The sequence below is a fragment of the Ostrinia nubilalis genome, chromosome Z (genome assembly GCF_963855985.1).
Source record: "Ostrinia nubilalis chromosome Z, ilOstNubi1.1, whole genome shotgun sequence".
Classification (NCBI taxonomy): Eukaryota; Metazoa; Arthropoda; class Insecta; order Lepidoptera; family Crambidae; genus Ostrinia; species Ostrinia nubilalis.
Genome location: NC_087119.1, coordinates 3,802,714 through 3,830,459, shown reverse-complemented (window position 1 = coordinate 3,830,459; position 27,746 = coordinate 3,802,714). Strand labels below are relative to the sequence as shown.

Here is a 27,746-nt window from a genome sequence, read left to right as displayed (position 1 = left end):
TCTTATTAGTGTTTATTTGGTATTTTTTACAAATAAAGTATCAAATTCATTATTTTTGCATAATGTTCATAATTTAATCTTTAGATTAACATAGTATATTATTATAATTCCACTCGTACTTTTATTGGCATGAATTTTGTTAATACTAGTGAGCCTTTATGGGGTGAATCTCCCTCAGACGCAATAGGGAAATGGGATACAAATATCTGTGAACATTACCTGGGTCTAGTTTGACCTAGTGAACCTAGTATTGATTTTATCTCCAGTTAGCGCTTGCGCGATGTTAGTCTTTAAGTTTGAACCCTGGGATTGATCCTGGATGAGTCTCATTTACCTGGGAGGAGCCGGCTAACCGAGACGTGTCCTGGGAAGTCTAGATAGAGTCTGGGTCTAAGTTATTTTTTTCAAAATGAGCTCATCAAGCTCAAGTGATTCCGATAGTAGTGAGAAGAGCGAGGCACGAGATTTGTCGCGACTTTTGGTGATAGAACCGTTGTATGGGGGCGGCCACAAGAAGATGATCGATAGTTTGCTGAAAAGTAAGTTCTATTTTCAATACTAACTCTGCTGCCTTCTCCCACTGGCTCCAGAATCACTACCAGCTTTTCTGCGTCCTGTTGAAGCCGAAAACGACAAAACCTAAGGTAGGTGACCACGCCCACTAATTTTTGTAGCTGGATGGTCCCTGGAGAAGAATATTCGACCAACGCAGAACCAAACGAGGATAATGCGGTGTGGGTGCATCTGCATTTTTTGGTGAAAATCTTATTTTGAATGTATTTTTTAAATGTTTTAATAAAATCGCTAGGATTTGAGTGGTGGTGAAGGGCATATTATTTCATGCACCATGGGCTATGCACCAATCGATTGATCGGGTACTCAAAATGGCGGCTTGCGTGGGGAGGAAGGGGAGCTTGCGCGATCGATTAGATTCGGACATGCGCGAACTGACCGATGCGATGCCATCTTTGTCCACTATTTATTATTAAAGGCTTGAATAACTATAATCAATTAAACATTATAAACAGATTTCTTTGCTTACTTATTTGAATAAATTTGTATTTTTGGGTAAATTACGCAATTGGATTAAATATTTAAATCGGAGATGCGCGCACAGTACATTGATTTGATTAAAAGATGCGCAAACTGAGTGATGCCATCTTGTTTAAACTATATTAGCTACAAATAAATATTGCATTAATACAAATTATAACAATTTTATAGAATCTTTTTTTAAGGGTGGCTAATAAAATGTACACCCTTGAAATGTACACCCTTAATGCGCGCCCAGTGCATTTTAACAAATTAACCGACGCCGCCATCTTCATTAAAAAAAAATCAAGAGACTTTGAGAAACGCTAACTCATAAGGAATTCAGACATTCACTATGCATTTTGCTTAAAATTTCGCCACCTTTTACAAAAATTTTACTAGTTTGTGAAGTATCCCTGGTACTCAGTATAATTTTGCAGTATCTAAAACTATGGCCGCCATCTTAGGATGAGCATAAACCAATCGATCGTATTGAGTTGAGAGGGCTGGAGATGCAGCGCGTCAACGTCATCAAAATGACATGCGCAGTGTGATTGTGGCACTAGCTCAAAGACGCCATTTTGCGAAAGTTGGTTAGTTTTGACAAATTAATGATATAATTTGAAAATTTTAAGTACCTACAGATTTAAAAAAAAATGATATTTCCTATACAGTGATGTTTAAAGTTATTTTGTTTAGTTATTTTAAATTTTAACATAAAACAAGGCAGCCATCTTTGACAAAAGATTATTTGCACATGCGCGAACCAGTTGGCGCATTCGCGCATGGTCAGCTATTTTGATTAACAAGTAACCATTTTTTGATGGAAAATATATTTGTGCCTGTGTTTTCTCAGGTTTTTGTCAAAATTATTACACTGAATTAGTATTAACTCATAAAATATTGCAAATACGATGCCACTCCCTGTCTCGCCGGACATGCGCAGTGAGTAATGCATTCAAATGACGTACGTCAAATTGATATCTGTCATGTCTTTGACGTTTAAAATATTGATTGAAGTTACACATGCGCACAAGAATAAGTCTGTAAATGACATGCGCGAAGTGATTTTCACATATCGCGGCGCCATTTTCCTCGAAGCCGCATCGGGCAAGCGCTAAGGTTAATGATGGCCGTCAGTTTTCAATATCTTAGGTAATTGGTTATCACAAGAATATTGTAAGTTAGCGATTTCAATACTTGGTATGCCTTTAAACAATGCCAGGGATGAACTTTTTCCAAAAAAGAATCATAATTTTGACAGCTCCCATTACGGGTGAAGAAAAGTTTAATCGTTTGTGAACCCATTCAACTTTATCGTTTGTCAGTCTTTAAACTTGTAATCGAAATGTTTGGTTTTAAAGTTATTTCGTCTATTATTTCGAGTAATTTTCTTTAAATATTTACAATTCTGGCATACAAGACGGCCATGTTTGACAAAAGCATATTGGCACATGCGCAATCCAGTTTGCGCCATCGCGCATGCTCAGCCATTTCGATTAATAAGTCACCATTGAATTCATTCTGATGCAAGTCTTTGCGATTTCTTGTGAGGCTTATAAAGAAAAGTATACCTGATTAATATTTACCATGAACGTATTGCAATCACGACACCATTTTCTCTTTCTCGCCAGACATGCGCAGTGAGTAATGCATTCAAATGACATGCGTTAGACTTTGACGTTTGCAATATTGCTTAAAGTTGCACATGCGCACAACAAAGGGTCTATGAATGACATGCGCGAAGTTATTTTCACATACCGCGGCGCCATTTTTCTCGAAGCCGTATCGGGCAAGCGCTAAGGATAATGACGACCGTCAGTCACCTTCAACATCTAAGGTTTACACAAGAATATTCCAGATTTGTGATGCCGACACTATTTATGCCTTTGAAGAAAATGCCAGGGATTTACTTTGTTCAAAATGGACGTCAATTATTTTAACCCATCAGGGGGCGATGCGAAGTTTAACCGCTTGTAAACCTATCCAATTTTATAGAGTCACGTCTTATAACCTGGATTTGAGATGTGTTTAACAAAAGCATATTGGCACATGCGCAAACTAGTTTGCGCCATCGCGCATGCTCAGCTATTTCGAAGTCACCATTGAATTCATTTTGATGAAGAAAGTCTTTGTTCCTATGTGTTATCTCAGGTTTTTGTGCAAGAAATAGTACACTTGAATTAGTATTTACCATTAACGCATAAAATATTCCAAATACGACGCCATTTTCTCTGTTTCGTCAGACATGCGCAGTGAGTAAAGTATTCAAATGACGTACGTCAGATTGACATCTGTCACGACTTTGACGTTTGCAACGTTGATTAGGGTTGCACATGCGCACAAGAATGGGTCTGTGAATGACATGCGCGAAGTGATTTTCACATACCGCGGCGCCATTTTCCTCGAAGTTGCATCGGGCCAGCGCAAAGGCTAATGAGGGTCGCCAATCACTCAGTTACTTTTTATCTTAGGTAATTGGTTAACACAATAATAGGATAAGAAAGAACCTTTGAGGAAAATTAACTTTGTCCAAATGGGATGATAATTTTGACAGCTCCGATTAGGAGGCTAAATTCATTATTAACTGAGTACAATATACTTAGTTATTTCGATTTATAATACAAAAACACAGATATCAGTTCGTTTCGCAATCACAAAGAGCAGAACTGTTGGTATGTAGTTGTCATATGTCATATTAAAAGCTTTTGAAAATTATTCCATCGTAACGATGTTTCAAAACTTAGTAATATTACTAAAAGTCAGTTGTATAGTAAAAAGAAATAGTAATACACAATGAGCTTTTACAATTTACTATATCAAGTTTACCGTTAATACACCTACGATTAAATTTGCACTTTGATAGGAGAACATTCGTAATGGAAAGTATACTTGCGCAGCTGTACACCATGTATAGGTGACACTGATATTTACAGAAACCGCGGGGACCGACCGTGAGCAGTGTCAGAATGACTGGTGTGGCGGGTAAAATCGGCGGAATCACAACCCTATAGGTTTTGCCCGATTTTGTCTTACAGTCAAACTGGATCAAGGGGACCCGAGGTGCGACTGTAGTAGCTAGTATACCAGCAGCACCCAGAAATCTTGCACATCCACCTTTGACAAGCAATCCAATCAAAGCAAAGCTAACCCTCAGCTTGTATAGCCTCATCCCATCACTGATGATACTTACATAATTTAACATAATATGTTAAACCAGAGCTTTCAGGCTTATTACTTTTAATTATCATTAAATTATATTTCATCTCAGGTATCACCTATCAAAAACGTATTTATCACTTCAAACGATAAGATAATTAAAAGTACAACGATATAAAATAAATAAATAAATATCCTTTTAAATACGATTGAAATTGTGTGACAAATGCATCACACGTCATGTGCAATTAAAGCTCAATTGGACAAGGAAGATGGGTGGAGTCAGATGGGTGGATTTAACAAGATTAAAATAAAAATAAAACTACTATTCTTGTTTTTTTAATCCTACATAAGACCTTGAGAAAGTAATTTTGATTCCTAAGGACCAACAAGTGAAAAACAAATTCAAAACAACATTTACCAAGTTTTACTCCAGCTGCAGAACAAAATCAATCAGAAAGTAGCCGGAGCCACAAAAAATACTCCAACGACTAGTATTTCGACTCTTTGAGAAAACTTTAGAGAAGAACGCAGACGTATAAACAATTTAATATGGATTACAGTATCTAGAATCGTATGGTCACAATTAAATATTGCAATAGAATTGCATACAAGTGGATGTGTATTATTTCCGGTAACTGTGCAATTAGCTATGCCAAGCAATCTAGTAATGCCAACCGCGAATTTATTGACAATTATTATATTGTTGTATTTTATGAGAAAAATACCACAAATTTAGCTTTTCGCATTCATTGTTTTTACACAAATAATACAAGATGTAACAGACAGGTTGGTAAACGTAGAACAGTGGACTCGGAACATATCTTTTATTTAAAGCTAGAATTTTACTCCTAGACACTTTGTAGTATATCTCACCGTAATATTTTAGTATAATAATATATTCATTATATTTATCAACAAACCCATCAAACAAGCACCAAGCAAAACGATACAATAAACACTCGGCTCACAAAGTAAAATAATGATTAAATTTGGGAACCTGTCCCTTACACCCTGTACAATATACACGATCACAAACGTAAGGATTTCCTAACATTTACATGAATGATAGCAAACGTGCAGTGAAGGCTTTAAAAATCATATTTAAGTTCAAATGCTTTGCTTTAAATTAAAAATCACATACATTACTTGAGGTAGGCTAGGCTAACATGGGTGTAAATAATATTATGGGGAAGTAAGTAGTTCGACTCTGATGGAATTTAAGTAAAAAAAATACTCTAGCTTTGCTCAAGTTTTTACTCGTAGCTTGGCTTCACTAAAAATTATTCATGGTAAAAAAGGAAAACCTGTTATCTACTCGAGTGTCGCTTTATCAGTATTAATAATAATATAATTATAAAACTTTTGCTTCTTGCCCCATTCTGCCTTGTACATTTTATCTCGTCTTCAGTAAGGCAATTCTTACACGTTCACATTACCTACCTTCATTAAAATAACTATTATTTTCAAATCCGATTTTAATATAGGTTGCTGTTGAATAATTCGAACTCGATATGCTCCCGCAACATAATGTTAATCAAACTTTACTTTATTAAGAGATATAATATTTACTATATATTATATTCCGTAATTTTCTATTCCAATAAATGCCAATTACAATTTTTATGCTCGCTTTGCTTGCGTTTTTATTAATCAATTGTTTTTATTGTCTAAAGTATGCCGCAAAGTTGAAAGAAAGGTTTATAGATCAACTCTCGCTGGCGTGGCTCAGAGGCGTCCCAAATGGATTAACGGGGTTCAACTCAATTATAAATACGCCATTGAAGGTACTTGAGTAACAATCATTTGCCAACAGCTTCATCATAAAGTATAAGCTGCAGACAAAAGATAGTTATTCTACTTTAATAAAGCTATAGCTACGCTATGCCAGTCACCAAAACAAAATAAATTAGTACTGAAAAAGATAATATTATTACAATAATCTTTTGGTGGCATTTGAAACGTTTTAAAAACGTTGCTTTCGCTTTTGCATTCACGCTTGCCATGATTACCGAGATATAGGAAATTATATTTTTTCTTTCAGTTGGACCTAAAAAACGATATACTTTAATTACGATGCCGCCAACTAAATGGGAGTGGCGTTCAAGGTGCTCCGCTATGTATTTGGCGGAGATAATACCTCGAGATCATAGTTACGAAATTCTGTTCTGCTCGTCAGTGTTGCCACTAGCAGAACTTATCGGAATTAGGCCAGATCTGGCGCATTTGTTTAAGATTGTATATTTTCATGAAAATCATCTTGAACTAACTTTGTACCCTTACGAAGATCTCAACTATCACCTAGGTCATAGCGAGATTATGACATGGTAAGAAATTGAATACCAAGATAAAAATAAAATTTATTTTGATAGAAATTGGTAAAGTATCGTAAGTTTATATTTGTTTTATTTCAGTCTGGCAGCGGATCAGGTTTTATTCAACTCTAATTATCATGCAGAGTCATTCATTGCTGCGATCAGCAAACATATGGCGAAACAGCCAGACTTTACGGTATCTAATTTGGAAAAAAAGATCCGGAATAAAAGCCAGGTGGTGCACTTCCCATTGGATCTACATACAATTGAATTGTGTACAGGCAGTGCGAAGAAACGAAGGAAGCCCACTCTATGTATTATTTGGCCCCACCGCTGGGAGTTGGACAGGAATCCCTTGATGTTCTTCAGAATCATCAAACGCATGGATGATGAAGGCTATGATTTCAGGGTCGGTGCATAGTATTGTGAATGTCGTTGCAGTTTCATACTGTGTACCTACTTCTTTTTTAACATTTCTAATTTTCAGGTTATCATGCTGCCTTCATCGTACATGGTTGACCCACAATATCCCTTGCAGCTCCAGCTAATGGATGACATACCCAAATCCCGTTTGCTGGTCCTGGACGACATTGAAAGCAGTGACAGAGCTTACTACGCATCGCTCAAATGCGGTGATGTTATTTTGTCGACAGCGAAACACGAATTCTTTGCGCATCAGATGTAAGTATAACTATTTGTATTTGTTGTACATATCCTTTTAGCTAAGATCATAATGAAGTAGCCGTTAACCAATAGAAACTTTATAGATAGACTGACATTGATGTTTTTTTTTCAGCATGGAAGGAATGTATTGCAATCTGATCCCCGTCATTCCACGTCTCCCTGTATATCAGGAGCTGTTCAACGATATCAAGGACGTATATGATAATGAAAATCAACTGTACGAGATTCTAGTCGACCTTTGCGACAAAAAGAGAGCAGGCATTCTTGATGCTGATCCTAATTACAAGCGAAACACCTATCGTTTTGAGAGCTGCAGATGGTTCCAATCCTTAATGTCAGTCCTCAAATGTAAACTGATATAAGTTTACAGAAGACTTTTAATTCACGGTAAGTGTGAAGAATGTTCCGCTACATTAAAATTGGATTTAGTTTTGAATGTTATGATTTTTAAACTAATAAATTATTTTCAGATCGTCACGTCCTCTCACCATTCTTGGATCAACACAACTTACGTATGGAGCAGTTCCCCTCCTCGCGCTGGCTACATCTCAAGAATGCCGAAATGATCACTGGCTGACTTGGGATCATAATAATCAATATAGGTACCTTAACCATGATTCAATAGAAGCTGATAACTATGTAAATAAACATTATTACACACAATTACACCATAATCATACACATTATTTAACAAGGTTATGAAATCAACTCAGAAATACTTAAAAAGGGTACTAAATAGGTATCTAGTTGAATCAGCTCCGTGATCTTTACGCACAATAAATTGGACCATCTAGCTAGGTATCTACAATAATTTAACTTTCCGATTAAAGAAAGCTTTATTATTCGCACCATTAGGGACCGCCAGTACATAGACCACAAATACGGCAATATTAATCAGTCATATTTGTTTACATGATTATTGGCGTCTATTGAATCGGACTATACATTTCAAAATGATGTATCAATCACTGTGCCAACAGCGAAGTATTTTGAATTGTAAGTAATAGATATTACGACTTTACTTTCACAGATGCGAACTTTTTACACCATGCCAATAGAATTTGAGAAATTGTCAATATCTGAAATATTGATTGAAATGTATTACGAGTATAAACTATAAGTTGACGTTATATTACTTTGTCGTGAAACTCAATTTTATAAATAAATAAGAACAGTATTGAAACCTGCTGATGACATAGGTCGGCTTAGTTTGTAAAGTTTGCAAACTCTATTGGTGTGGATCATTTAACTTTTGATCATTATGCAACGCGAACGCTCAAAAGTTATTTTTTTAATAAATATAAATCTAATCTATATCGTCGGGCGGACTCATCCACAATGATACTCCATTACTTACTACCCCGCGGGGTACCGGGTAGTAGAATAGTGCCCCCCCTTTCTCTTCTCGTGGGTGTCGTAAGAGGCGACTAAGAGACAGTCATGTCAAGGAATGGGCAGCAGCGTCCCTTGATTAACATCTACGTATACAACATCTATACGACTGCGACCACCAACCGTCTGTCACGGGAGGTGAGACTGCATAAGGCTGCAGTGGTGAGATCGAACACGTGAACACGCAATGTTCAGCAAAAGAGTTTTTGGTCGGGTTCTAACAGCTGAGTGGTTTGATAATAACACGAAAGGTCCGGCAGCTTCATAAGGATATTCTATCTCCATTACCAAACAGAAACCTTATGGTTTACCAATGCTTCGAACTATATTCTGCTAAGAAACACAGGAACTGTGATGTTTAATTTTACATGGCTTGATTAGACACACACATCAGGATGTGTAATATTTAATTTAAATTGATAAGATCACGGAAAGACTGAAGAGGAATTTCGAAATTGAAGAAAGAATGTTTGTTGGAGGTGGAGTATGAAAGGAATATTTTGCAGACTTAAATCTGAAATAAATAATACATCATTATTACCGATCACAAATTTTATCGTAAAGCAATAATTTGGACTATATTCACTATGCAACACCTTTACTTGAACAGGCATTGCTTTTCGAAAGAGTTTTTGGTCGAGTTCCAACGTGATACAGATTTAAATTAACATCTGTGAGAAATTGATAAGATCGTGTAAAACCTAGACAAGAATTAAACATTTTGGGAAAGTAAGTTTATAATCGGAAGTGAACGTCATGTGAAATAAAGATTTCGGGTCGACTGGGTGAATAATGAACAGATGCAGAACACAATCTTACAGCTTAAAATCAGAATTTGGATTGGGATAACTGAGACTCGCTGAACATAGTGTTATCCGTGTTCGATTCCATCCAGGAATAGTCAGAAGAACACGACTATTAAACTTATGTTTGTATCCTAACTTAATTTCATAGGTTTTAATAAGTTTTTATATTACTTTGTATTTGATTACCAAAGCATGCACTAGCTTGCTGTGGTGAAATTTTATCACTTCATTGACAATTCTTAAATTCAATTTTATCATTTCTACAGAAGCAATATGCTTCTTATTCCTCTATGAGTGTCATATGAAAATTTCTATGTCTATTTTAACCGTGCAATAAATATCTATAAAATAAGATAAGATAATATTATAACAAAGAAATGCTGCGCTGATAACAACCCAAAATTTAATACTCTACAAAATCTGAAGTTGGATCAAGAATAATTGCCAGATACTTTAAAATCCAAAATCACCGCAACATTTCTTAAAATTACATTGGTGTCTATGCTATACCCTAGTTGGAAAGATTCCGCAACTACGGGGATTTTGATTCATAACAACTTTGGTCTTGACAGTTGACGGAATTTCTGGTCGATTGGTAAAGCATTATGGAAAATACGGGTTATTTAACGACGGTTAGTCGAGTTGAGGAAGCTTCTACACGGCGATGTTTGAAACGTCTGTTAGACACGGAAATACAGGGGTCCTATGGTCGTGTCTCGATGAAATTTTTGATCGGAGTAATCTTTTTTGAATTAAGAGTACATAGCAATGGACCTAGGTTCATCATCCGATGAGGCAGCTCGTAAGCATTATTAGATTAAGATCTCTTCGACTTTGTTTCTCGTGCAATATACCAGCACCCTAACTTTCCTACACCTATTATTCCTTCTTTATCTTTACCTTCTTTCCTCATCACCTCATTATTCCTCAAACTTTATCCTACAATTCTAATTTAAACCCTTGTCTCTTATTACCTTAAATTAGGTTTCTGTGACAAAGTCCTTTCTTAAATTCCTGTTTCGTAATTTATGCATTTCTTGTTATTGTGTTTCGTCTCTTAGTCGTTTTTGATAAAATTCTGATTCTTTATATTACACTTACTAATTTCAATTTGAAATTAATATTCTATTTCTGCGATAAGACAATTTCCATATCTGATCTTAAGAAAAAACTGATAACTTCATCCCTTAGACTCGGGTCAAAAAACATTTCAAACTCTTCTCTTGAAGTTCTGACTAAAAAAGTAAACTTTCTACAACATCGTATTTAAAAAACTTATCTCTTTCACAAACTTACTTAAATTTTCATCTGAATTTTTATCTATTAGTCGCGATTATTTTACCACGACGTAACCTTTTCCTATCATTCATACCAAAGTCCTTCCCTTTTAGTCCTCATTTACTTCTCAAGTACTTATTACTTCAATTGTTCTACTTAAGTAAAATAAGTCGTGGTGATTAATACAAAACTCCTTTTTTAATAGAATCCTCTTTAGTGATTTATAAAGTAAAATTCCTCTTCTTATAAATCAAATTAACTTACACCTCTTTGTAAAAAAATAAATATTTTCCAGTTATTTAAGTCTAAAAGCCTAATCTCAGTCATGTACCTATAATAATCTCTCACAAAACTCACCATTAAAAAACACATTCCCACAATTCAACTTACGTATTTCTATAAGTATAGTCCTAATTAATAGCTCTACTCTCTAATAAAAATCACCTCAATTTCACCTACTTTTCTTCAAGTTCAGTTTCAAATTAATGTCTTTTAAGGGCAAACCATAACGAAACCTATTCCTACAAATCTGAACTAAACGTCTTAACCTAAACTTAATTAAGTAAAATTACTTCACGACTTCGACTCTAATTTTTTAAGTCTAAACCCCTCATCTCTTACTTGACATTATTAAAGATACACTATTTCCTACTATAGTACTTCAAATCTGTATCTTCCTCCTTGAATATCTAATTTCTCCTCAACCCTTTACCCTCATCAATACTCATCATCTCGATTAATTAAGGTAAATTATTGTCTAGTATGTAAGTCTGAATGCCTTATCACTGAGTCGCAATTAATAAAGGAAATTTACGCGACGATATAAATAACTTATTTAGTAAATGTTATAAAAAACAAATAAAATCCAAAAAAACTTAAAAAACATACCAAATGTAAAAAAAAACCAAAAACACAATGTAAAAAAAAATTCAGAAAAAGCAAAAAAATCATACTATGTGTAATGTAAAAAAAAAAACAATAAAAAACGAAAAAAATAAAATAAAAATAAATAACAAAAAAAAAATCTTAGAAGCCATAATCGTATAGTTTGTATTTTCACATGACACTCATCATAATGTATTAACCCAAAAGTTACATTTGCTTTTATTATTATGTTTAAAAATTCTAATTAGTTGAGATCCGTCTAATTCAGGATGGAAGCTTGACACCTCGCGGGGTACCGGGTAGTAGAATAGTACCCCCCCCTTTCTCTTCTCGTGGGTGTCGTAAGAGGCGACTAAGAGACATTTTTGTCAGGGGATGCGCAGCAGCGTTCCCTGACTAACATCCATGTGTAACATCTATACCACTGCGCTCGCTGGCTAAGACCACGCTTGGCGATAATAACAGGGCACATCACTACATAATATAAATTCGAGCTAGTTCGACACCAGTTTCAGGGCCAATTCCAACACATAAGAGATGATGAAGTTTCATGTTCTTTAGTTTGATAACATCACGAAAAGAATAAACTGATCATGCAACGTGATAAAAACAATTCCGTATTTAGCTTGTTAATATCTTGAAATATTTAGACAGGTATTCACATCGATAAAATATCAAAACAGTTGAGTTTGGGACATAATGTAACTGGGATATGAAATGTTTACAACTTAGGAAACGAAACGTCTAGAACTTGGGATACGAAACGTCTACAAAGAAATGTCTACAACTTGCGAAACGAATCGTCTACAATTTGGGAAACAATATATCTACAACTTGGGATACGAAACGTCTAGAACTTAGGAAAAAAAATGTCTACAACTTGGGAAACAATTAGTCTACAACTTCGGAAACAAATTGTCTACAACTTGGGAAACAAATAGTCTACAACTTGGGAAACGAAACGTCTACAACTTGGGAAACGAAACGACCAAAATTTGTGAAGTGAAATGTCTACAAATTGGAAAACGAAACGTGTACAACTTGGAAAACGAAACGTCTACAACTTGGAAAACGAAACGTCTACAACTTGGGAAACGAAACGTCTAAAATTTGGGAAGTGAAATGTCTACAACTTGGGATACGAAACGTATAGAACTTGGGATACGAAACGTATAGAACTTGGGATACGAAACGTCTAGAAATTATGAAGAAAAATGTCTACAACTTGGGAAACAAATAGTCTACAACTTGGGATACGAAACATCTACATCTTGGGAAACGAATAGTTTACAACTTGGGAAACAAAACGTCTTCAACTTGGGAAACGAAACGTCTAAAATTTGTGAAGTGAAATGTCTACAACTTGGGAAACGAAACGTCTACAACTTAGGAAACGAAACGTAGAGCTGGAAAACGAGACGTCTATAACTTGGAAAAAGAAACGTCCAAAACTTGGGAAACGAAACGTCTACAACTTGGGATTACGAAACGTCTGATTACCAGAGGGCGTGTGTAAAAGAATTTGGCCTACTCCTAAATCTCATAATTCGATCTTATCCACTAATCAGAAACTTTATCGTTAAACAAAGCTTAGAACTTTACCTTAACTTAAAAATAAACAACAGCTTATGAACAGGAATTGTCTAGCGAAAACGTTTCTGGTTGAGGTCTACGAGATTTAACTTGTGATTAGTGATATTAATGCTGATCAGTTATAACATCTAGCTAGATAAAAGAGAGAGGGGATTTGGGTGTTAAATTTCATTATTATCGGAATTGAATGATAGAAGCGGAAAGTACATTTCAGAAAAAAATCCAGGTCGATTGAGAAAAAAATTAAGTTAACTTATTACAAAACGGTCTGTAATTTTGGGGTATTGATAACATCACAGAACGGATTTTATAAAATGCAGGAATTTACGAGTATCAGTCAGCAGAAACAGAAAAGCTAAACAGTCGATTTGGAGAAGAATGAGGTGGACTTTGCACTCGTTTGACAAAGGTTAGAACTTTTTAAACTAACAACTACCAGCATAATTTAGTTTAGGGGATTTTAGATTGATATCATCACTCGAACGGCTTTGAGAAATGCAGGATATTTGCGAGTTTAAAATTGATACTATCAAGTGACAGTGATGGAAACGACAAATAAATAACATTTTGGGAACTAATAGACGGTTTCAACGGAACGGACAGAACATTGCCAGTTAAACTTGTTTACTATTGGAAGTGAATAAGGGGAAATGGAAATCTTTTAGAAAAAAAAAGGAGTGAATAAGGGGAAGGAGAGGAGATCTTTTAGGAAAAATATCGGGAGTGAATAAGGGAAAGTGGAGATTTTTTAGGAAAATATATCGGAAGTGAATAAGGGAAGAGGAGGTCTTTTAGGAAAAAATATCGGGAGTTTGTAAGAGGAAGTGGAGATCTTTCAGGAAAAACATCGGGAGTGAATAGGGGGAAGTGGAGATCTTTTAGGAAAAAAATATCGAGAGTGAATATGGGAAAGGGGTATATTTTAGGAAAAAATATCGGGAGTGAATAGGAGGAAGACGAGAAGTAGGAAAAATTAATATGGGTCGAATTTGTAAAAAGGTTAGCGAGTTTCATTATTGGGTCTTAGAAAAATGACGTTTTGACAGTCTTGCAGTTAATAACCTGATTAAAATTTGTCAAACGCTAAACCGTCTCAGCGATGACATTGTCAGGAGGGCGTTTCTATCAATATTGCATTATTAGATCCGATTTTTGCCACGTTGGACACTTGATGCTAAGTGAGATGCATTTCGCATAACATCTCTGGTCACAACTCTTGCCTTCGACTATTATTATTGGACAGTGAAAAAAAAATCGGATCCAAGAAAGATAATATCTGGATTTTCACAGTCAATCGCACTTGATGTTATGTGAAATGCAGTCTGGGATGGTATATGTCTACCCTTTCGCCTTCGACTATTTATTATAGGACAGTGAAAATATATCGAATCCAAGAAAGATAAGATCTGGATTATCACAATCAATCGCATTTGATGTTATGTGAGATGCATCTCATAACAGACGTCTTGTCGGAAAGCTTGTGATAGTCTATGCTATCAATACGTTGATAGAAACAATCTCCTGTTTTGAAAAAGAAATGTAACAGTTTGAAAACATGTAAGTCTCACGTTCTTTGATAATTCTCTAGTTTGGACAAACGAGACGCATATTCTCTCTTCTCTAACAACCGAACCCATTATACGTTGAACATGCTTGTGTTGCGTATTCGTGTGATGAGTCCGCCTATGAGGAAGAAAACGACGATTATTATCTTTTCTTTCAATTGTTTTCTAGGTATTTTTACTTTAGTATTTAAGTATTTTATTCCGCCTAACTCACGTACCTAATATAATTTTATTTATACATCTGTGTATGTTAATTTCAAATAAAACATTAATTTTATCACTTTAGTAGAAGCGGCAAAATTTTATTACACGTCGATTGTAATTAAATGTTGCCGTTTCATACATTTTGTGTCTGTATTGCTGTTATTTATGTTTTTAACGTATGGTTCTGTTAAGCTAGTTATAAGATAAATATACATATTCTTATCAAGTAATGTTGCGCTGATAACAAACCAAAATTTGATAGCTCTACGGACATTTAAAGATTTAATTCACGACAATTGGCATAACAAGTTCTATGAACAAAATCACCGCAGCATTGCTTAAATACATTGGTGTCTATGCTATACCCATACTTGCAACTGTTTCGCAAGTATGGGGTTTTGAATACATATTGGAACTTGGAAGTCTGGAAGGTTGTTTGAAAGAGTTTTGGTCAATATTTGGGCATATTTAAAATCCGGTTAGTCGAGGAAGCTCCTAAAGGGCGATGTTTGAAAAGACTGTTAGACACGGAAATACAGGGGTCCTATGTCCGTGTCTTGTTGAAATTTTGGGTCTGAGTATCTTTTTAGTATAAGGAAATAAGTAATAGTAATGGACCTAAGTTAAACATCCGGGGAATAAGACAAACGGGACAGCTGCATGAGCAGCATTATTTATATTAAGATAAGTTGGTGTCTTTTTTCTCTCGTGCGTTATATCAGCACGCTATCTGGATGTCTAGGCCTATAACTCCACCTGTTCTTTAGTCGCGACTATGAAGTAACTTCCGCGACGACACATTTGTAATAGTTAAGGTAATTTATACTACATTTACTGTGACTCTGGCACACTTCTACTTGTATACTGGATGTAATAAAAAAAGGAAAAATGTAAAAAAAATCTACAAAATAAATAAAATCTGTCTTAAATACGCACGTTTTTTTTATTTTCACATGACACACTCAGACGTATCTACCCAGAAGAAGACCAAACTTGTACTGTATTTTGTGGACATAAACCTCGCCGGGGTTCAGCACTGAATTCGGGAAGTTTTTCTGAAAATAATAATTTTACATTACTAAAATATGACACTTCTTCCTTCATTAACACTAGTACAAAGGTCAGATAAATCTTTAGATTAGAGCGATTACGCACTGCATTTCTATCCAAATTCGAAAATATCGTTTTAATGTACTGGTCAGTCATCAACCACGGTCACCTTATTTGCAAGACTTACTTACTTTTACGGATTCGGATTGGATGCAGTCCGGCGTCGCCCTTAACGAATGTTTCTCGTAATTGTACAGTTATGGTATTCTTTAAAGTTTAAAGGACCGTAATGGGGTAGTTTAAAGGACAATAAACTAGGTAAGTACGATGAACTAAGTAAGGGTGGTTTTACACTCACGCCTACGCAAGCTGACCAACCAGCTTCGCGGGCCACGAGCTTTGCGGCTCTTGGATCGTAAAAGTGCTTTCTAAAAGTCTATTTGCAAAAATAAATGAGTTTTTTTTATTATTATTAGTTACATAGTTATGTAACCGCTTGTAGTAATGTATGTAGTGGCCAGCGACGCTGACCAACCGCGTGGGCGTAAGCGTGACTATAAAACCACACTAAGTACAATGAAAGTTCACTAGGAAAAAGTAGCTGTACGATCGTATGTATACAGGGTGGAAACGATTAAGTGATCTCACTCGATTATTTCTAAACTATACAAGATATCGAAAAACTGGGTACTGATCCTGAAAGTGCTTCACGAGCTCTTTCAAACGGTACCAATAATAGGTTACAGAATAAACTGGATCTATCTGAAAATTCAATGTTTCCAGCTTCCATACTAAATGTATGCCAGCCACATAATATTAGAAGTGAGGTCTTTTATCAAGTCACATTTTATGGTATATGTTAATCATTTATTAAGAAATTGAATGTGTTTTTCTTTAAGGATATTTATTGGGCTTTCAAATAACACCAATACTGTTGGGGCACCATGATTGTGTCAAAAGAAAATCTTTAAAGTTCGCGTCGCGGAAGGTGCGATTTATTTGATGTTGAGTATATTATCAAAAGATGAGTGCCATGACTGTGGTAGTACTAAATGTATGGAAGAAGAAAACATTGATTTTTTTTATAGATCCAGTTTATTCTGTAACCTATTATTGATACCATTGGATAGAGCTTGAGAAGTACATTTAGAATCATTAACCAGTTTTACGATATCATGTGTAGTTTTTAATATTATGTGGATTTTCCAAATGTAAGGAAACTGGAAACATTGAATTTTCGGATAGATCCAGTTTATTCTGTAACCTATTATTGATACCGTTTGATAAAGCTCATGAAGCACTTTCAGGATCAGTAAATAGTTTTACGATATCTTGTATAGTTTAGAAATAATAGAGTGAGATCACTTATCGTTTCCACCCTGTATTCTCCAAGAGCTACTGGCTGTTGAACATTAACTTTAAACTTACGTGGTTGATCGCGTCGGGGAAGTTTTGCGGCATCAGGCAGAACAGGCCGTGTTTCTTGTACAAGGTCCCCGCCTTGCCAATTAGTGGCACGTACCCGAAGCTCGCCTTGCCCTGGAAATAAAGCAGAAGACTTGATTAATTTTACGTTGTAACACAAGTAGGCATTAGGGGAGGCTGGCCCTGACATGCCAAGTCCGATAGATACGTGGTGCAATGAGGGTTTTCGCGATTGAAAAATCCGCCAGATGGCAATACGTAGACGCGAGGTCCAAATGCTGCATGATTGGTTATTTTTGACATGACATTGACAGATATGTCAAAATCCACAAATCACGCAGCATTTGGACTTCGCGTCTACGTATTGCCATCTGGCAAATTTTTCAATCGCGAAAACCTTCATTAGTATCATAGCTCATGAAAGTCATGAGTGAGTATCGGTTGCCCAAGATCCCGGGGTGGCACTAGACCATTCTGGATTAGGCACGGGTTAAGAAATGCCTTTCCTGTGATGCTGATTTCAGCACGCGTGCGGTGCTAGCCTCTCTAATCTGTGACATGTACGAAATAATGAAATGCGGGCAGGCCATATCAGATCCACACGCGTGCGCCAAAATCTGCATCACAGGAAAAAGGCACTTACACGGATTAAATAACTGGTCCCAACAGGAATACTATAATAGAATTAGGCTTGATTCGACCAAACTTTATCCGAGAATAACTCCTGGTATAACTGACACATTGACAGTTTCAGTATGGGAAATATGTCAAAACTGACTAAATTTATTCTGAGATTATTATTCACTCTTGTTTGGTCGAACACGCCCTAACGCCAGACCTACGTCATTTTATAAAAGGTGAAAGTTTGTCAGCGTATGCTGAGGAGGAAACTACTTATTAATTATTGCCCAAATATTATGTTTAAAAATCAGCTGGTATGGTATAATGTAAGCCTCACTTTTACGTTATACTGTAAAAGCTGATTTTTATGTTTAATATTTGGGCAATGTTTAAAAGTTGGAATCAGCCAGATAGTTTTGACAGTTCCAACTCCTTGCCAGACAATTTTTTTAGGGTAGCTGCCAAAGCCACGATGACCCAAACTTCATGATGCACCAACATTCTTACCTTTATTGGGAGCATACGCTGACAAACTTTATAGCTCTTAGTTTATAAGGTCATCAAGTCACCTCGCTTCCCTCTTCAGTCGCTTCCTCTCCTCTTGCACTCGACTCCTCACTGTCCGACTCGCTCTCGTCTTCACCCTTGCCTTCCTCTTCCTGCTCCTCACCCTCAGCCTAAGAGCATTCAAAAAAAATTAAATCATTATAATCATGGCTTCGTTTTCAGCCAAATGACGTCCACTGCTGGACAAAGGCCTCCCCCAAGGTTTTCCACAATGAACGGTCCGTCATGGCTTACTGCTCGTACATTCTTTCAAGCTATGAAAGCCACTGTGGTCAAGTGGCATAAGATTGGGAGACTTAACTCGGAGTTACTGAGTACGTTTCACATTCAGGTAGGACACATTGTGATAAATCATTTTATCATAATACCCTGGTAACTTTGAATTTCAGGGAAAATAAAACAATGTTTTTGTGTAACCCCCCTACTAATAAAACTTACACGCTCATTGAACAGCGTTTTAAAGTGACGTTTAGTATAGAAATGTTATTTTAAAACAGTGTTCAACAACTGTGTAACTTTTTATTAGTAAGGGGGTAAATTTTTATAAACTATCTGAATTTACAGAAATTCAAAGTTACCTGAATTTCAAGCCAGCTACGGTAAACAATGCAATAATCTATTAATTTAAAGTTACCACCCATGTTGACTGTAACCTAGACGTAGACTGTATTTATTTATTAACCATCTTAGGGTGGATTCTACCAAACAAGAGTAAATATTAATCCCAGAATAAATCTTCAGTTATTCGTCATTTTGACATATTTCCATACTGAAACTGTCAATGTGCCATATATACCAGGTCGTAAAGTTTGGTCGAATCGGGCCTTAATAGAGTGTTAATCCAAATATTAATGATTACATCTGAGTCTAGGTACTAACCTCAACGATTTTATCAGGGTCGGGGAGGAGGTTCCCGGTGTAGAACTGCATACCAGGTTGATTGCTGTATACTTCTAGCACGCGCCCGGTGCCGGGATGAAGAGCTCTGGAAAGAAAGCATATTGAAATTTCGGAATAATTCAGAATAACCTATTCTGTATTAACTCAAATTTATAAAAACAATAATAAAAACAATAAAATTGCTCAACACCTAAAGACCAAGGTGTTCAACCAGTGTGTACTGCCGGTCTTCGTGTATGGGATGGAGACCACGACGCTGACAGAAAAGTCTGCTGAGAGACTCCGAGTCGCACAACGAGCAATGCAAAGCTTGGCATCTCCCTACAAGATCACAAAAGGAACGAGTGGATCAGAGAAAAGACGAGGATCAGCGACGTGGTGGAAGAGATTGAGAGCCGTAAATGGAGATGGGCAGGGCACATTGCACGGATGAACCAGGATCGCTGGGCCAGAAAGACCCTGGAGTGGAGACCCCGCAACAACACCCGCGGCAGGGGAAGACCGCCTAAACGATGGACAGACGATATCCGGCAGCAGGCTGGAGTGAACTGGATGCGTGTGGCCAGGGACAGAAATCGGTGGAGGGTTGAAGAGGAGGCCTATGTTCGAAGGCGAACCCAAAGGCTGACATAGATAGATAGATAAAAACAATAGCTCCTCCAGAGTACTTAACTCAGTCACTGCCAGAGGTTTAGGAGTGGCACAGGAGGGTGATTTTGTGTCAAGTACTAGACCTATAGCTTATTAATTCAGCATTGCAAAAAATTTAAGCTCGTTTGTAATCTTCTAAAAATTTAAATTGGAAAATAAAATATCACATGCATGAAAGCAGAGCATTCGTAATGAATGAGTTTATATGTATAACTCAGCTGCAGTATGTCGTGATACTTAAGCTATACTTGAAGCTTCTAGTACCTATAAAGAGCTATTGAATATTAACAAATATTCTTCAAACTTAATATCATTATCTTACCTTGCTTGGAAAGTCAAGTCCTGTTCAGTGCCTTGCGTTACACAGAAATTGACATCATAACCCCCCAAAGGTATCTTGGGGATCATAGCTCGTAGTACTCTTGGTATCCTGAAGTCATATGCACTACCGCCAACTACTTTCTTTTCGCCTGAAAAATAACAAGGATTTATTTTTAAAACAGTAGATTACTAAAATGAATTTGTCTTAATTTAAATACGAGTAAAATATTTTCAGGCTAAAACAATATTACCAAATCATTTCTTAAATCAACTAAAAGCTTAAGTGAGTAAGTTAAAGCAAAGGAATAATTTATAAATCTAATAGGTTTTGTACAGATTCCTAAATATTTTTTAAAAAATATTACCTGTGACAAGGCCCTCATCGTCCGTCGCTGTATATTTGTCAGCGTTTATTGTGAATATGTGATCGTACATCGTCTCGCACCCGGCATGCTGATGGGATGTAAAAATAATACATATTTATCAAAATAATACATTATGGATCGTGTTGTTCTGGAACACGTCAAACTGAGTTATTGAGACCGAATCGAATTGAATAACTAAACATTATGACCGAATATAATCAAAATGGTCAATTGCGTCATGGGTATAATATAATACTACCGTAAGAATATTAACTTTAAAAGTGAAGTAAATTACTTCATACTTCACGAACCTAATGGCAGGCCTGTTCATCTCCGCGAGTTTACATCGAAAACAAAACACGCACGATTGCCCCCTACAAGAGTACCTACTATTCGACAAGGCCTCACATACGAGCGAACATTGACTCACGCACGCGTATTCTTGTGTATGATGGAAAAAAATAAAGAAAATGGTGTACTAAATACTGTGCAGTATTTAACTGCCTAAATAATAATAAAAACACAGAATGTACTTTTTTAAGTTGCCTCAAGACACTGAGAGGTAAATAAGTAGTTAATATTATTCATGATAATTCATGCTAAATCATGTATTTCCTCCGCCATTTTCTGCAGATTGGCACCTCACGTCACATCATTTTACCGAAGTCAGCCCTATAGCTTCGGCGCAGTACCGATCACTGACGTTTGTCAACAAAACTTCTGACAAACTTGCTTGACTCTTGAGACAAGCTAAATTACACCATATTGTTAATGACATTGAGCATACATTTTTTTAAATACCTTAGCGAAGTAAAACTTCTGTACGTAGTACTTATTATTATTCTGTGCTAATGGTCTTAACTTGAATAGTCAATCTTCTGTTAATTTAATGAATCTGCAGGTATATCATAGAAAGATATATTATTATGTAAAGGAATAAAACGTATAAAACCACTTACATGACCAGCAAGATTGAAGTACGGGGTGTTGCTCAAGTTGATGATAGTCGGCTCGCTGGTGGTGCACCGCATTTCGATCTTGATGGTGTTGTCGCAGCTGACTTCAAAGGTGACCTGCGCCATCACAGTGCCAGGGTAACCTTCGTGGAACCGCTCTGATACATGGCTCATGATCACCTTATTGCCATTCACGTATGACCGCCAGTTTGCCTGAAAATGTAAGTATAAGTAGGAAAATCCGAGAGAGGAAGAAATTATAGTTATAGAGGAATGAAAGAAAATTAAACTGAGATAATTTCTTACTGATAAATAGACTATATTTTATGAGTAATACAGAAAATAAGAACTTTCACAGAAGAACAGAACTACCACACTATTTTTAATATTAATAAAATACATTTCGTCGTTAATATTGCAATTATTTTGTTCTATGTCAAAAATTACAAGTTTACAGGAGAGTAAAAAAACAGCGTACTTACGGGGAAAAAAAATCTTTTAAGACACCCAAATGTTTCTTAACTAATGTTTGCCAAGCAGTTTGTTCTTTTTAATATAAATATAAGTGTCCATAAATAATTTATATTTTTTGACATTGAACAAATTGCAATATGAACGACGATTTTACGATTTAAAAATGCATTTTTATTACCTTGTCAAATCCCACGTATCCACCGTTATAGTGGTGGTGACCCTTATTCGTGGAGAGCATGTACATCCTACCCGAGGGTCTGACCACCATTGTAGCTTCCCTGATGTAGTTCGCGTACCGGCCGATGGTGGCGCCAAAGTACGGGTTCCTGGGCTGGAAGTAATCTGAACACAAGTTTAAAAGTAAGTCTATGGTATTATATCTAAGGTATTAATGAAATTAAACGTTAAAAACATATTTGCGGAAATCAAACTCGCTGTTATTGTCATTTCGATACCAATGCGAAGTATACCCAATAAATCGCGAAGTAATGAAACGAACACTTACAATACTAGTATAAAAAATTATATACTTATGATATAAAATCTAGGATTCTATGGAAATCTAGGTCTGGCTCTACAAGCCTTCGACACTAAGCCAAATCTATTACTAATTTTACAAAGCTCTTGAAAAATAATTATTTAGTACCTACCTATAGTATAAAGCAAAAATAAAGGTTAAAAATTTACCTTCCAAAGTATCAAAACCAGCAATAACATCATCGGGCACTCCTTTCCTGTCCGGAACTTGTATAGATGTAATAGTTGCACCATATGTAATCACCTAATATTAGGAAACCTTTGCCATTATACGGAATAAAACAATATAACTAAATACAAATTGTCAGAATTTCATAATTTAGGATAATCATCATCATCAACAGCCCTTTACAGTCCACTGCTGGACTATGAGCCTCCTCCACTACAGTGGAGGGTTTTGCCATTATTCCCACGCTTGGATATTTCTACGAAATTCACTACCCTGAACTAATTTAGCATTACAATCTAGTTTTGGAAACAAAATTAGATTAAATATGATAAAATACCTGCACAGTCATCCTATTTTTCGTTTTCCATGTATACCTCCTGACTATGTCAATATTTGTGCTAGAACCGCAAGGGCTTTTTTGTTCAGCCTCTGGCATTGCAATTTCCTTTATGGACTTGCTCGACTTATCAAAAATGTTGGACGCCCGACTTTTGGTAGTCTGTATCGACTTGGGCATAAACCCAAAACCGTCGACTATCAACTCTACGTCAGGAATCTTGGGAGGCTCTGGCTCAGGCTCTGGCTTCTTCTCAGAACTCACATCCCCACTACCCTTCTCATCTTCTTCGTCAGCCATTATCACTAAGAATTTAGAACCGAGGTCGAAAAGGTATTATTTTTGAACCAAAATTTTATAAATTATCTACAAAAATTTATTTTGCCGAAATTTTGTTACGTGTCATGATTTTTGTTTTAATGACTGATTGATTGTGTCATGGAAACGCTTAATCTAAATGGCTTCTGTTTTAGTTTTCTAACCAGTATTAAATAGACCAAAAAGGTTATGTGCATCAATATGAAAGAATTTTATTGTTTGTTATACCACAGAATAATAATATGGTTAAACTTTCATAAAGTACCGACCATAGGTACCATAATAGGTACCGACATTAAGATAATATACCTAGATACAGTCTTGATGAAAACGAATCCACGACTATTAAATGAAATGTTTCTTTCTGTGAAGAGATTTATTGGTCGCGGGATTCACACAAACAAAGCAACCAAAAGATAATAAATCACACTAAGACTAAGTACGAGGTATACCTTGTACTTTCTATACATAACTCATTAAAGTATTTTGATCTACTTTCTGAGACAGAATTACCATTGCAATTCGGTATTATGTAAATTAATATCTTCTTGACCTCCTTATCTCAAACAGAATCCAAAGATACTTTATTTAGAAGCTTTAAAACCGAGGCATCAAAGGTTGTACATTTTTAACGGTAACATAATTGCATATTAAATAAAAATTGAACTGCCATTTGTTTTTGAATATTTTATTGTTTTTAGGCTTTATTTCTAGAATTACGGCATCGCATTGTTAGTATTCTTACTTTTCGGCAATATAATTAAAATAAATATTAAAACGTAACTACCGAACAAAATACGGTGATGCAGCACACTCACGACGACTCACGACACTTTGAACAGAGATTTTGTACATTGACATAATTTAAACCCAAAACACTTTCATAGTTTGCTTGTCAAGCTCCAATGTATCAGTCTTCCATTTTTCGTGTTCGGATAAAATGTCTGGCATTTCCTCCATGTAGCCCACTTCTTTGCAGGGCGACGGTGGTATGATACTTATGATCGGTATCCCAATCTCCTGAAACGAGTTCATCGAAGAGAACCCACTCTCGTCTTCGATGAAATTAGATACGTGACTGTATTCATTTCTTTTGTCATTGCAGCCTCTAAGTATTTTACCGTTGGTTAGTTCCGCAACATTTTTTACAGACAAAGGACCCTGCCGTTCTTTTTCGTTCAATTCAACACCGGCAAAGTCGTTTTCCAAACCGCAGGTGAGTGGTGACGGCGACACAATAAAGTCATTCATGGAGTGATCTTTAACTTCCATGAATTTGTTGATTATGCTGTCGTATACATCTTTGCCGTCACAGACCGTGTTAAGAATGAAAGCGTTAGACGAGTTCTCCTCGACAAGACTCAAAGAAGTGTTGAGCTCATTAACCTTCGCTTCTCCCTTCTCGATACTATCTGCAAACTTGTTCCCATCGTCGAGATTGCCGTTACATGAACACGCGAGATCAGGTAATTTTGTGCTGAGCACTGTATTGGCAAGAGTTATCAGTCTAGACATTTCTTCGGATATTTTATTTGACGACTCGTTCTCGGATATAAGTGAAAGTTTCGACTGATTCCTGAAATTACAATCAGATGTGATTTGGATTTTCATAATACTCGTAAACTAATACAATAAATACCCTATTACTTACCAAACGCCCGAGGCATCTCTGAAACCATTAACATTGCTAATGGATTTGCTGATCTTTCTTGTGCTTATTTTTTTGGTTGGGGTCAGATATTCGAGATTTTTGTTCACGTGGAGAACCGATCTTGAGCGAGGCAAGTCAGCAACATTGAAGGACTTGGGAATCCTAGTTGACATCGACTCTTTCCTTGTACTTTCGTTCTTCTGATAATCGATATGATCTCTGACTCTATTTAAGAACGTCACAATCTGCTTAAGTAATGCTATGTGCATCTGCCTGTTTGCTTCAGTCTGAAAATAAGCCATAAATTGGAAGTGACAGAGACTACACAATATTGCAGGAGCGTGTGCGTAGGTACTTAAAATGTAAATGTTTACAATTCGCAAAGAATTCGCAACGCATTTTCGCAGAGCAAACAATACTCGTAATAAACTACTAGATACATGGAAGTTAAGTATATTGGTGCACCAATAAACAATAGATAATAAACAACTAATAAGTTTCGCATGCGCATAAAGACAAGCTGTTATTTAATTTGGTTAACTACTTAATTAAGAAGCTATAATTTTTTGTTATTACTCGTAATTGAAAATAAGAGCTTTGTCTAAATGTCCATAATTACCTGTGCCAGCTGCCACCTCAGAGTTTCTACCTCCATGTTCAAGGCGGTGACTTCGGTGCATCGCATGTTGGTCTTCAGCGTCGGTTTGTCCGGAGGTTTAGCAGCTTCACCGTTCTGCTCCACAACACTCTTTGAAAGTTGAGAATATGGCTCAATTCTTTCTGAAACCTGGAAATAAAAGAAATTCAACCATAAGAAACTATGCCACCTTTAGATATCATTAAATATCAATTCAAGAGGAAGTTGAAAGGTGAATCACGCGATGAAACAAAATTTCACTAAAATTACTTTGCGTCTATCTAAATAGGCTGAGCGTGAGATTTTTTGTTTGTTCGTTCTATACAATTCATCTACAACAAAAAAGCACCTCAGGTTAGGTAAAATAAAAAGATGCGCATATTTTACTTCGGTGAGATTTCGATCTGTTCCAAGAATTTAAGATTCGACGTGTTTGCGAGTTGTTTAGCATACCTTCCATTTTAAACCAACATCCTATCTATAGAATTAGTAATGTTACCAACACCTGTGCCAACACTTTCATACATATAATGTTACCAATTACTCAATAATGCCAACCAAACAGCATACCTATTAAAATATGAATTGATCTCACTGAGTAGTATTTTTAAGTGATCGCTTTATTTATTTAAAGTAGACTATCGTGCATTTTATTTGCGTGCAGGTGTTTCTATTCTTAGTTTTTGCTCAGCGAGCGGGACTATGCCTCCCACGCTTTTTCTACCAGCGCCACTCGGCCTCAAATCAAACAATGTAAATTGAGCTCGCGGTCACCCAGATTCAAAAATGTCAATCAAGTACTTGTAGGTAGTACTTGTATTGCAAGTCTATTAATTCACATATTGTATTTATCAATGTTATTTTAAAGTAACTTTTAGTTTTCAAAGCAATAATAGTTAATTTTCGCTTAAATGCTGCAATAATTGTTAGTTAGGTATCATTAATTTTTGTAGTTGTGCTGTTTAAACGAACAACTTTATAAATTCGCGCCCGAGTTATCAAAATTAGTTAATACAGAGTAGAAAACATTAATTATTATCGTGACTGTAACTTACAAGTGTAATAAAAAAAACTTAAGATAACTTTAACTTTTTGACGTTTGTAATCTAAACCTAAAAATCTTGAGCAGCCGGCAAACACGTAACTGATAAAAAAAAGTCGTTCAAGTGTGTGTTTTTTCCAAGAAATCATTGAAATATCATTAGGTCGGATAAGTGAGCACTAGGTAACGCAGTAAGTACTTTACCTAACTAATACCTATTACGGAAGGTCATGGACGTCTGGTGACACATTGTAATGACCATTCTCATTATTATTTATTAGGAAGATAAAACATTTAAGAAACAAGTTAGTGTCTATTACTTAACAAAGGCATGTACAGTTCACAATACATTAGCAAGCCACAAAACGCCGAATTTGTGCCTGAACTACACTACTCAAGTAAATACATTAAAGTTTAAAATTCATTGTGGATTGTTGGTTATTTTGGAATAGGCGTATGCAATATGCTGGCGACTGTACTATGTCCGGTCTGTTCTCCGTATTATGGTCAGTATGAAACCAAAAAAGATTGTATTGTATCGCGTAGCCTAGAACTAACCCATTATAGAATTTGCAAGTCCTCGTAATTTTTATTCGAATTTGGTTAAAATACTGAAATCGAGTGTTAAGTTTGAGTTTGAAAAGTTTTTACTTTAAAATACGAACGAATATAAGCCACAACGAATAATAATATGCAAAACCACTTTGATAACAAACATTGATGTTATCGTTTGAAACCCACATCACCCAAGCATTGCTTGGATCAAAGATATACAAACTGTACAATTAGTCAAGTAACCAAAACGCTCGTAT

At 36.0% G+C, this 27,746-nt stretch overlaps 3 protein-coding genes across 5 annotated transcripts in view; 1 reads left to right on the top strand and 2 right to left on the bottom strand.

The window, feature by feature from the left end:
- Positions 1-341: 341 nt before the first annotated feature.
- LOC135086676 (glycosyltransferase-like domain-containing protein 1-like) lies at positions 342-10,413 on the top strand. 2 transcript variants are annotated; one of them, XM_063981450.1, is made up of 7 exons: positions 342-539; positions 5,868-5,978; positions 6,236-6,518; positions 6,606-6,915; positions 6,994-7,187; positions 7,303-7,577; positions 7,661-10,413. In XM_063981450.1, the coding sequence occupies exons 1-6, from the start codon at positions 410-412 to the stop codon at positions 7,550-7,552; spliced, it is 1,278 nt and encodes a 425-aa protein (XP_063837520.1). In that variant the 5' UTR covers positions 342-409; the 3' UTR covers positions 7,553-7,577; positions 7,661-10,413. The 2 variants fall into 2 exon arrangements, with proteins under 2 accessions (XP_063837520.1, XP_063837521.1); XM_063981451.1 differs by lacking the exon at positions 5,868-5,978.
- Positions 10,414-15,837: 5,424 nt separating this feature from the next.
- Positions 15,838-23,730, bottom strand: LOC135086675 (galactose mutarotase-like). Of its 2 annotated transcripts, XM_063981448.1 has the most exons (10): positions 23,287-23,729; positions 22,931-23,024; positions 22,422-22,585; positions 21,773-21,982; positions 20,814-20,901; positions 20,450-20,597; positions 19,456-19,561; positions 18,579-18,686; positions 17,392-17,502; positions 15,838-15,968 (listed from the first exon to the last, which is right to left on the bottom strand). In XM_063981448.1, the coding sequence occupies exons 1-10, from the start codon at positions 23,584-23,586 to the stop codon at positions 15,876-15,878; spliced, it is 1,422 nt and encodes a 473-aa protein (XP_063837518.1). In that variant the 5' UTR covers positions 23,587-23,729; the 3' UTR covers positions 15,838-15,875. The 2 variants fall into 2 exon arrangements, with proteins under 2 accessions (XP_063837518.1, XP_063837519.1); XM_063981449.1 differs by lacking the exon at positions 18,579-18,686 and having other exon boundaries at positions 23,287-23,730.
- A 544-nt stretch (positions 23,731-24,274) lies between these two features.
- LOC135086735 (uncharacterized) overlaps positions 24,275-27,746 on the bottom strand; it is a 41,693-nt gene continuing 38,221 nt past the window's right edge. Inside the window, exons 2-4 of the mRNA XM_063981520.1 lie at positions 25,875-26,042; positions 25,256-25,542; positions 24,275-25,180 (exon numbers count right to left, since the gene is read on the bottom strand). Of these exons, the coding sequence (XP_063837590.1) occupies positions 24,469-25,180; positions 25,256-25,542; positions 25,875-26,042 (1,167 nt within the window). The 3' untranslated portion in view covers positions 24,275-24,468. The remainder of the gene's footprint in view (positions 25,181-25,255; positions 25,543-25,874; positions 26,043-27,746) is intronic.